Genomic DNA, 12,044 nt, shown 5'->3' with positions numbered 1-12,044 from the left:
AGAATAAGGAACATATTGTTCATATTATTAGATTTTTTAAAAATAGAAATAGCAATGAAATTTATTTTCTAAGTCCCTCTTGAACTCTTCAGGTTCATGTCATAAGGGCTTTGAGGCTGGCCTGATCCTGCCATAGCTGCCCATTTCCTGTAATCATGCTCCTACCTCCCCCATTGCTCCAACTGGCCTAGCTCTCCTGCAGCTGTATTTTTGGAGGCAGTCCTCACAAGCCCAAGTTGTAGAGTTGCTGTCCTTGGCCTTATGTAAACTGTACCTGTGGGGACACTGCCACCAGACACAACAGTTCTGAAGCATCTTTTACAACACATGGGGGCAAGGCTGGGTGGAGCTCCCCCAAATCAATCAGTGCGCAGCTGAAGGAGGGGTTGGTAGTGAAGTCTTGGCTTTAGTGTGGCTATTTCATTACTAGAGGAAAATTGTGAGACTTGAAGTTCTCTGTGCTCTGACCCTCCAAGCTTCTCTGCAGACCAACTCTGAATGAGCTGGAATATAACAAAGGTCTTGAAATAACCTTAGCAAAATCAAATAGGAAGACCAAAATAAATTATCTCCAAGTAATACAAAAATGTCCAGAACATGATTAATTCCTCCTTTGAAGGATGAGACACGGTGCTATTGGACACGGTAGCTTATACTCAATTTCTGGCTTATGGACACAGCTGTACTCCAGGCTATGTGGTATGAGCTTGTGGTAAGGACCCACAATATACCTTGACAGAAAAGGTGCAGGCAATTACTGCACTCCAAAGCAGTTTAAGAGGAATCACTGAGTGTTGCTGCAAAACTGCAAGTCTGGTAGCAAAAAGGATGCTGATAAAGAAATCCAATGTCTGCCCTGGTCACCTTATTTGACCTTTTCTGAAAGTCAGACTGAGCTTGGGAAGTGCAGACTGAAGTTTGATATTAAATACTTGAGACAGGAAGGATTTAGGAAAGGATTACAACTCAAATAAAACACACAGCAGCAGTTTAACCTGTCTGGTAAATTCTCTAACTGCTTTTACCTGCTTGCCATGAAAGTTTGTGAGGATCTGACCACTTTGTCCATCCATCAGTGAACATCTGCCAGCAAACTCTATCAGGACAGAAGGATGAGTTATGCCACATATAGAGGCAGCAGGAAGACAGGCCTCACTGGGGAGGCCAAGCAGAAATTTAGATGAGCAAAGGTGTTCCTTTCCATGTTGGATGTTAGGAAATGTGAAATCAACAGGAAAAGATTACTGAAGGGCTGAAATTTTGCAAAATGCTTCGTGGCCTTAATGTTCCCAAATAGGTGCAGTCTAAAGATGTGAAAGCAAACTTAATTCTCGAAGTCTTTGTCAATCATCGCAAAGTCACTTCAGTCACTTCAACACTGCCATTTCTCCTTCCCAAACCCACAGTTTTTTATTGTAGACTAATGCCATTTGCACAGATAAAAAGGACATGTGCAGTCATTCTGACTGTCCTGTAACAGTAACAGATGGAAATTAAATGACAGTAATCAGGCAGCAGCATGTTTACAGAGGGGCATTAGAGCAACAGGGGGATGGACTTTGTTCATCTTTGCAGGCTTAGCTCTAAACAAAGCTGCTGAAAGCCCTGGTCTTTACATCCCAGCCAGCCTGAGGTGAGGGCTGTGGGCATGCCTGGCATGATGGCAGAGCTCAGATATGTAAGAGACAAATTCCTGTGTGTGCCTGCATGGATCAGTGCATCCCAGTGCTGTGTGAGGACACTCAGGGCAGGGAAGAGGAGGCAGATTGAGCAGGAATGCTCAGCAGATGCTCTCTGTTAGCTCAAGCACCTCCAGATGCTGACAATAGACTTGTGTATTGCACTTCTCTGGCAGCCCAGCTAACATGGCCAAATACAGTCATTTATGGCAGATTGCCCTGTTTAATTTTGTTAATGTTTATTTTAATACATAATGCTGAGGCTGGATTAACAAACTCAGGGACTAAAGTACTTGCTGCTAACATGTCACAGTATGGTCAGGTGGCATTTTCCCACGTGAACTAGGTTGTAGCTCTGCACAAATGAGGTCATGGGAAAAAACAGGAGGATAGCTCCATTACTGAAACCTACTCACAAGTTAACTCCTTTAGTGCGAGTGGCCAGTTGTGCAGATGAACTTTGTGATATGAATATTTTTGTGGAAGTACTGACAGTTCTTGCAATAGCTTCCTCAGTTTTGCAAGTCTTTTTGCTAACACTCTGTCTCCTGGAATCAGGAAGTAGTGAAGATAGGAAGGTTTTTTTTTTTTTTCCCAGCAAGAAAAATAACCATCACAAATTCAGAGAAAAACTTTATAATTTTGGTAATACTCAGAAAACAAAAGATACAGGAAAACAACCTATAAGAGGACAATCTGCTATTTCAAAAATGGGTTTTAATTGCTGCCAGAAGAGGAGGTTGCAGGCAGGGCAAAAGCACTGTGGGGATGAGTGAGAAGTTGGTGCAAAATTGTGGCCAAATTGCCCCATAGCATCCAGTCTTCCAGAGGCAGAGATTGCTGGCAGCAGGATGAGGAGCTGACCTTTCCCTTCGCTGCCAAGATGAATTCATCTGACTTTTCCAAAGGAAGGCACTGATTTTACAGGCTGAGGGCTGAAGCACAGGTAGCTGAAGGGGCTCGGCCAGTTGTGCATCACCAGCCCATCCTGGCCAGGGTTGTATTTACGGGGCTGCAGAGAGACCTTCTGCTTGCTGAGCTCTTGACAGAGTCCAGCACTGAGGTATCGATGCAGCTATTCAGACTGCTTTTGTATGCTTTTTGTATAGCCTGACAGGCAGCTCTGCTGCTGTACTGTGTGCAGAGTCAAGTTTTCCAATTTGTTTAAGAGGAATGTTTTCCTTTATTGTTGCATGATGGAGCGTGTGATTGAGGCAAAGCGAGAATCTGTTGTCAGCTCTGGGCCTGACAAGCCTGAAAAAAGAAGAAATGTACTGGAAAAAATAACAAGTTATCAACACCCTTGGGACAGAACATCCTTCTTCCCTTCTTTCCCCAAAACAGTCTGATTCCATCTCAATTAAGCAAATCACACATTGCAGCAGCAAAACTTGTCCAAGACTACTTTTTTTTCAAGGATTAGAAAATTGATGATTAAAAGTTTGTGCATTTTTAGTAGGGGAGACTGTAAAAGGTGAATATGTAGTTAAACTTCAGGTTCACATTTTGAGGAGTTTAACTGCATTTGAGGAGGCCTCTGGGCACACAACTTATCTCCTATTTTGCTTGGAGTAAAGGACTCTGTTCAGGGGGCAGACACCTCGCCATTAAAGGAGAGTAGACTGACAAATGTTGTCACTTAACATTTCGGTTCCTGTTGCTGCCTACAAGATGTAGAGCTACCCTAGTTATCTTCAGATTAGCCTCTCTCAGACACAGATAACAATCTGCCTGCATCACCCGGGGCTCTGCATGGTCTTATTTCCCCTCTTTATGCATGTTTCTCATTAGCAAGAAGCGTCTGCCATCACCTACACAGCTTCTTGGCATGAAAAGCCTCCCACTGAGCAAGTCAGCTCCATGGCATGGGATAACTGGGCAGCTCTGCCCCAGCCTTGACCTTCAGCTCTGTTTTGCTGCTGTTCTCTGCTGGATCTCATCTGCCTCCACAGGCAGTACCAGACCAAAGGCCATCTCTGTGTGGGCTGTAATAAGGACATGGGAGACATTATCTTTGTCTAGTCTGCTGTCTGTGGTTTGATTCAAGATAACAAACTGAATGATTACTAGTCCCCTAAGGATGTCTAACCTAGACATCTTCCCAAAATCAGTTTGTCTGCCAAGGATGAGTTCTACATTATCTGCATCACTATTAACCCTGAAAAGTGGGTTAGAGTCAAGGAGTTCCTTTTCAGGAGACTACTCTGAACTAGGAGCCCAGAATTTTGATTTGGCAAGAACAGTGACCACGAGCCTGGGGAATATTGTAAAACATGGTATGAGGACACATTTTATAACTTGTGCAAGTCCATCATTTCTCTCCTAAATGCAGATGTGCACAAGGAAAGCAGAAAATCTCATCAAGTCCTTATTTGAGCTGAGTCCCACACTGCTTATTTTAAAACATAAAGCACTTGTGCATCTGCTTTTTCAAGATTGAACAGTGCCAGGTTTCTCTGTGGTTTACAAGTTGTTTTGGAAACATTCTAGTTTTTTATGGTGGGTAGCTTTATTATTTTTTTTAGCTCTCATCCTGAAGAGTTACTCTCTTCACACAAATATTTCCATTTTTATTCACAGCTTTAAACTGATAGGATTGTAGGGAAAGCCTTTTGGAAAGAAGCCCATGGGGTCTTGTTAGCTTTGTTAATCCTTACTTTGGTTTTTTGTGGTTTTTTCCTTATTTTTCACTCTCAAGAGGCATAATGCAAAATCTGTGTGTAATCAGAGCTAGAGACTATGCGTGCTGTTCTAGGATAATATTGTCTTACCCTGCTCTGCTTAGTACCTTGAACACAACCCAAAAAGCTTACTGGCTTTAAAACTGCTACTCTAAATCACTACCCTTAATACAAGTGCCCTTGTCTCAGTGACTAAACTGAAACAAATGATTATATTTTATCATTGGACAGTGCTATCTACAGATCTTATAGAGCTTAATAAACAAGAGTTTAGATTTGCAAATGAGGTAAATAAGATACTGTTTGAAGTGAAATGAGCTCATTAAGGACCTTACTCTTTGACCCTTGAGTAGGACCCACAAAGTCAGTGACAGTGCAATCTATCCCACTCAGAAGAAGGAAACAAAAGAGCTTCTTTCACCAGGATGGCAACTAGGTGGGATTGCAGCTCTAGGAAGCAGAAGTGTATTTTTTTTTCCATTTTTTGTCCACCCTACTGACCTCTGCCATTTCAAAGTGGGTTATTCCCTTTCATCACTCACTCTTGGAAATTGTCTTGTTTGTAAAGGTTTTTCTTCCTGGAAGTCTCTCCTGCAGAATGTGATTCTGAATAGTGGATGGCTTCCTTTAAAACAATCGGCAAACTTCCTTTTTCTGTATGATTAACCTCAGCACTATGGTATTTCCTAATGTATCTCAGAGCCAGAGAAATAAACTTTTCTCCAAAGTAAATGGAGAAAAATGTTTTTTAATAAAATATGCCTGTATAATGGCATACATTTCTCACATAAGGATTGTTATCCATATGACCTGGAGACTGTTGCTAAGAACTAAATCCCCAGAATTTCAAATCATAGCACTGTTTCCTGTTCCATGAGGCACAGGGGAGACCCTTTATATATCTGAATGCTTTGTTTGCATCACGAAGTTTTACCAAAGAAATTTGCCTTTTGAGAGTAACTTACAAGTACTTATGGCCAGTTTGTCTTGTCAGCCTCAGCCCTGACAGTTCTAATGGGCAGATGGGCAGCATAAATCTTGTACTGCCATTGTAACGTATGAGTGGATGCTGAACGACCTGCAAAAATGTGACTTCTCCAGCAATGATCCCAACTCTTGCTCAGCTGCTTAGTGCAGAGTCCACACTGATTGAGTATATTATCCTACTCCCCTGGGTGTTCCCTTCACTATTTCAGAAAGGCCATGTTTCCTCCCTTATTCCTGCAAAAATAGACCCTGTGTGGCTACATCTAAAACCTCAGCTGTATCTCATATTGACATCTGGTCCTGGGAATTCCTCTGGGAAGAAGTCCTGTATCTCCTCTGGCTGAAGAAACGCTGGAATTTCCACAGACTTAAAGGTGTCCATTCCATACCTGGAAAGTGGATATGGGGTTAAGGACCTAACAAGTAATGCAAGGGCTTTGAAACTGAGCAGCCGCTCTCCAGCGTGTGCTCTGCTCTTAATCCCTGAAATAGCTGGCAGTGCTATCCACATGGATACCTTTAAGGAAAGCACTGAAGAGCTGTGGCACTTTTCTTTTAGTTGAGTTGGCTGTGCTTGAAGTACCTGTGAGCGGCACCCTCTCATCCCCTGCTGAAACACTGATCACAGTGAGGAGGAAACAGAGCAGCAGAACGCCTGTAACACATCCTGCAGCAGAGACAAGGAGACCAGGCAGCACTGGGATTTTTAGCTGAATTAAAGGCATTAAATTTCTGTGGACACCAAGGTGCTGCCCATCTGCTTGGATGAATGTGGATGAGCCAAAGTACAGTGGAATGGTCAAGACTCCTGTGGCTGTTAGGGGTGAGGATGGTTCCTTATCTTGGCAGCAGAACATGCACACAGGGTAGAGGGGAACTGACATCTCTACTGAGTGTCCCTTCTACTCAGCTCCAGCTTGAGTACAAAAGCCTGTGGTTTGTGTCTTCTTTAACAACACTTTGTTCAGCACAACATAATTATACTTAGTGAAGAACATAGTTTAAAAATAGATTTCTCTTATACTCTACAACCAAGCTCATTAACACTTTATCACTTTCATAATTCATTAGTTCCAATTTCCCAGGAGCTGCCATGAGCAGTGATTTTTTTCATCGTGGTCAGAAAGATTAAACTCTGTAGGAAGCCATAAAATTGAAATCTTTTGAAAAAGCATGAGTTGGATGCACAACAGGAGACTCAGGCAGAAGTTCAAACCAGGGAGGTTTCAGCCCTTCCCTGATGGGGAAAAAAAGCCAGAATCAATTGGCAGTTAAGTCAAGAACACTAGGAAAAGCAAGAAAGACTAAACAGACATAGGTTGAACAGGACAGTCTAGAATTGTGCAACCAAAACTGAAACTACAGCTTCAACATCATGTGGAAGAAGCAGAGGCATCAGATTACAGAATAAATAAAAAGGCCTTGAGAAGAGAAAACAGATTAACAGTGGCGGTTTATCTGTTTTACAAAAACACAGCACTAGAAGGCCATACAGTTCTGTCCACAAGGTCATCAAGAAATAATATGAGAAACAATGCTAAAGACAGATACTAGGAACTTCAAAACAGAGATTTTGCAGAAAGGTACCATAAACACACCAAGGACTTGTATCAATGAAGTCTAAATTTCCCTTCTTTACACCATCCAGCTGAAGCTCTTTCTCCTAAAATCATCACAAGCCAGTTGCATGAATAAGGGTCAGAAGTGGGGAACTAAAACAATAACCTGAAGGAATTGCATCACACTCTCACACATTTCTGCAAAGCACAGGAGGTAGGACAGTGCATTGTGACAGACACAACAGCCTCAGCACTGAGGCTGTGGCAGTCACTGTAACACTCCATTAAAATACCCAGGGCTCATTCCCCAGTGGCAGGAAACTGCTAACCTGCAGCAGCTTGACCTGTCAGTGTCTGGGAGTAGAAATTTGGAAGCCTCTGCCTTGGAGTGATCCCATCCTCATGGCAAGGTTTACTCACTGAGGGTAGCAGAACAGCAGCAAAGCTGGCCTGTGCTGCTTACTGCAAAAGTTGTAGCAATTGTGGTATCAAACCAGAGACTTATATCAAAGGAGAAAAACACCTCTTGTTAGGAGACTATGGATTTATAATCTGAAAATAGAAACAGAAAACTGGAATCACACCCATAATGATAAATCTCAGTTTCCCAGACCTGTAAGAAGGAGAACATCTGAGCACATCCAGACAGGACTTCTGAGAATGGTTGTGTTCTCAGTAGTCCTCTGTCAACATAACTGCTGCAGAATAAGGAATTCGTGTCTTTGAATTCAGATGTCTCTGAAGGACTACACAGAGACCAGAAACAAATGAAAAACCAAGTGGATAGCACTAACAGTGCCACTAGAGAAGAAGAAGCTGAAGTAATTGAGTCCCATGAGCCCATGTAAGAATTAAGATGGAAATTGGCTTGGTTTGTCCATGTGACCAGAACAATGGAACCAGCAAACACAATTCTGTGGGGAAAAATCAGAGAGGAAAGGAAGACAGAATGCTCAGGGACAGTGTGACTCAAAGACATCTGCATCTGGATGGAGAAATGATAGGGAGATCCAAAGATTAAAGGGAACATGAATACAGATTCCAGTCAGTGCCTAGAGATGACACTCTTCAGAGCATGCTGGTGTTTGAAAGGGAAGGATGAGACAACCATAAATATATATATATATATATATATCAGTTCATAACCTGGCCATGTTCTGTTCGTTAACTGAGTTGCCCAAAAGCACAAACACAGAGTATAGTCACCAATGAACCACTGATTCATGTTGCTAATGCTTCTGACACCCATAGAAAACTTCAATTAATTCTTATCTCTTTGTTTCAGACTACTCAAAATTGCCCACTGATCTACACATTTCCCCTTTTATTTCCTGAAGGTGCCATTTTTCAATGGGCTTCTAAATATCAGGTAAAACTCAATATGCTGTGGCAATATGTTTGGCTCACAGAACCCAGCCTATTTTTTCTCTTGCTTTTGATGATATTCTTGACATTCTGGCACTGTTATAGTGAGATATAGATATTTTCTTGCTCTTCAGGTGCCCTGGATCCAGTTTTACAAGCCCAAGAAAGGTGATTTTTTTTTTCTCTGCGCTTTTCATCAGGATTACAGCAGTCTGGCAGGTGTCTGCTTGTAGATTCTGCAAAAGTCATGAGTTCCTATAAATGGCAGCATCACGATCCCTCCCTAAGCAGCAGTTCTTATGTCAATGAAATGTCCCTAGCTACCCACAACACACCCACAGCCAGAGAAAATCACTTCTTCCTGATTGTCTTCTCAAAGCAGGGTGCCTTGAAGGCAGCAATGGCTCTGGGGGAGAGAAATATTGTCCCAGTCAGCAGAGCCCTTTTAGCTGTACAAAATTGCTATTTTCTGTGTTGTTCCAAGAATTAGAAACATGCAGCAGGATGCACATAATGGTCTCCACAGGTGAATGACAACCTTTCCTGCAAGAGAAGTTCCTGTATGGAATCCATCATCTGCCATCCAAAAGAAAAGCTCTACTTATCAGTGAGGTCTGCTGGTGTCAGCAGGTGTCTAGAAAAAAACAGGTTAAGAGAAGAGTATCAAATTTTCTCCCAAGGAAGATGTTCCCCACAGGAGTTTGCAAGGCTTCCCCCATGGATGCTGTGCTGGGAGCAGATCCAAGTAGCCATGGCAACCCTGTGCAGGCTGCTTGACATTGGCCACTGTTCAGAATAAATTTTGGGCTGAGTATGGGTCCTGATGGTGTTAGTACCTCAAGTAATGACACAGCTAAAGTACTATTCTTACTATTCTTCCATCTGTTCTTACTCGTTTGCAGGCTGCCCAAAAATGTCCCAGGAGAGCTGTGGGTCTCTGTATGATGAATTCCAGCCTGCTGAGAAATATGCTTGGTTTTGTTACCTTCTGTGACCTCCCAGAGCAGGGACAGTCCTATTTATATATACCACCTGCTGAAAACTTCTGTCCTTGAGCTTCAGCAGCTTTTGTACCTAGTCTTCTTTAGCTGTATAATTCCTGTGATTTGTGGTGTTGTATGCAATTCAGCTATATATGTGAGGAGAAGTAGCTATGTGGTGGCAAAGCACTTATATGTGGAAACTCCAGACACAGAGGCACTCAGACTAATAATTTTTTTGTCTAACATTAAAGCTCCCAAGTGACAGAGCTTCCTGGCACAGAAACAATCAATAGTCCCAATCCAAGCAATTTGCACATATATGTGGGCATGTACAGATACAGCCTGGTCTCTTATGGATACCTGCAACTCAGAATGCCAAAGTGAACATGAGGTTCTTGACAGGAAAAAAACTCCCTTAAAACTATCATTATTTAATAGCTGGAGGTTCAAGTGAATTCAGACTCTTAGGTTTTGGTTCATTCTCCAGAATAGGACTGGGTTTTGTCTTTATTTTTGTTTCCTATGTCAGAACTGCAAAGCAGATGGATTTCAAACTACAGAAATTGTTCATGGTAGATGTTTTGATAATCCCTGACTGAAATATGATTCTTATTATGGAAAAAGAAGAAGAAAAACCTCACCAAACATGATTTTTCCAGTTGTGAGAGAAAAGTGAGGGAAAGGGATTGTTTTGCTTAAAGTATGTTTTAAATTCCACATTCCAGTCTGGTATGGGTGCATACACTGAGGTTAAACTGTTCATGCTGATCCAACTTAAGCTGATGCTAGGAATGACTGTTGAGAATTACATGGCCTTTGTCTCTATAAAAAATGCCTACATTGGAGAATTCAGCCCAAAATAGCAACCTCCTGGGCCTGGGCTGGAACAAAGGGAGAAGTAAAAGGAGGAAATGCCTGGTTTGGGGAATGAGATATAAACCTGAATAAGAGACAATCTTGAGCATCTCCTTGCAGGGGGATTATCTGCTGGCTGGAAAACAAGAGCCAGGGCACAGAGGTGAGGGAGAGGAGAGCAGGCAGATGTCTCCTTCCTGCCGGTGCTGGAGCCCCTCCTTTGCAGGAGACCAAGCACCAGGCAGGCATGGCAAGGCTGGAGATGGCTCACAGGGCTGTGAATCACAGCTCACTGGGGAAGCTGAATCACAACAGCTGAGCTTTGTGTCCACAGCTGTGACCTGTGGGCTAGAACAGTGTGAAGGAAGATGCACAGCATCTGTGGGCAGTGCCAGGGGGTGGGAGCTGGTGCTGCTCCCCAGGAACTCCTGGCATGCTCGTGTGGCAGCTCTGGAGTGCAACTTTGGGATGGTTCTTTACCACCAGGGAGTGGGCATTTCTGAGAATCTACTGCAGATCTCCTTACCCTTGTCAATGTCTATTGTGGGGATGTGTTGTGCACAAACATCGAATTTGTGAGACTATAAGGCTGAATGAAAGATGGACACATCTCTCCTGCAGGTCCAGGTCCTTCTCTCTGCATTGGGTTATCAGGCGATGAAACATTCTCCACCAGCCAGTGAATATTTTCTAGTTTAAAAGCCAAAAGCTCTATAGTAACACGTGAGATTTGGCCTACACAATGCCCAAATGCATATTGTTGTAAAGAAGGTCATCTTAAAGAACTCTGCAATATGGTGGATTGTATTTTGCCACTTAAAGGAGAGTGCAATCACTGAGTAACACCACAGGAGGGAGAAGACAGAAGAGATACAAATAGGCTGTGCTCACACTGCCTGTGTGACCCAGGTCAGAGCCCACACACAGAGTAATGAAACAGTAATTTCTTTTTTTTTTTTCTTCAAAGCACTTTGTCCATCCAGACCAAACCATATTCCAGCATGGAAAGTCACAAGGTCAGCCCTGCACGTATTGCAGATATGCACATCCTTGGAGACACATGGGCTTGTAACGATCCCTTTGGAAGTGAACTGGGAGGTTTTTTCCTTTCCATTGTTTCTGTTAGTGTCACAACACTTGGATATCTTGAGCTAACTTTTCAGGAAGCCAGGCTGAGATATTTCTTCTCTAGTGTCTCCCTGAAGAATCTTATTGCATTTGACCACCTGAAGCCAGTTCTTTATGCTTCGTCATATTAGCCCATGAGTCCGGAGAGTCACAGAACACAAGATGTGCCAGCAAAACCTACCTGGTTTTTTTGTTTGTTTGGTTGGTTTTTTGGTTTTTTTTTTGGTTGTTGTTTTTTTGTTTTTTGTTTTTTTTAAAAATCATATAGCTCAAAGAAAACAGCTGCTGACTGTCTTTTCTGGTTTTCACCAGTTCTCTACCTGGAAGGATCTGTCCTAGTATTTGAGGATATTTTCAAACTGGTTGCCTTCTACTGTGTCAGCAGGTGAGTTGGAGTCCTTTGTTTCCATGGCACAGTCATTTCAGTCATTTTGCCCTCCCCTCCAGTCTGCCCTTCCCCAGTCCCCAGTCCCAGCACAGACCCCTCCATTTCCTCTGCTACCCTCCAGCCTGCCAGACCAGAAGATATTTCAGATGCTTGTATCGCATTAGGGCCAGATCACCCCACAAGCACAGCTGTCCCTGCAGCTGGAAGCTTTGTCCATAGGGCTGCTTCCACAAAGAACAGAGGCACAGAACTGAGGCTAGGAGGGCAGGAAGGAAGATGGGCCCTGAGTTCACTGTTTATTTACACACACACCTGGTAGCAACTTATCAAACCTACTAATGGACAACATGTTGCCTGACTCAAAGTGACTTAGTCGCCGATGGGAAATCTGTCAAGGAAAGTAGTCCTGTATGTTCTTT

General features: G+C 42.9%; 1 protein-coding gene across 1 annotated transcript in view; it reads left to right on the top strand.

Annotated features, from left to right (window-relative positions):
* LOC116997380 (ras and Rab interactor 3-like) overlaps positions 1-12,044 on the top strand; it is a 157,926-nt gene that overhangs the window by 120,580 nt on the left and 25,302 nt on the right. The window contains exon 20 of the mRNA XM_033061961.1: positions 11,550-11,622. Within this exon, the coding sequence (XP_032917852.1) occupies positions 11,550-11,622 (73 nt within the window). The remainder of the gene's footprint in view (positions 1-11,549; positions 11,623-12,044) is intronic.

Source organism: Catharus ustulatus, chromosome 6 (assembly GCF_009819885.2).
Source record: "Catharus ustulatus isolate bCatUst1 chromosome 6, bCatUst1.pri.v2, whole genome shotgun sequence".
NCBI lineage: Eukaryota > Metazoa > Chordata > Aves > Passeriformes > Turdidae > Catharus > Catharus ustulatus.
Note: the sequence above shows the minus strand (reverse complement) of the source record. Positions and strands in the feature narration are given on the sequence as shown.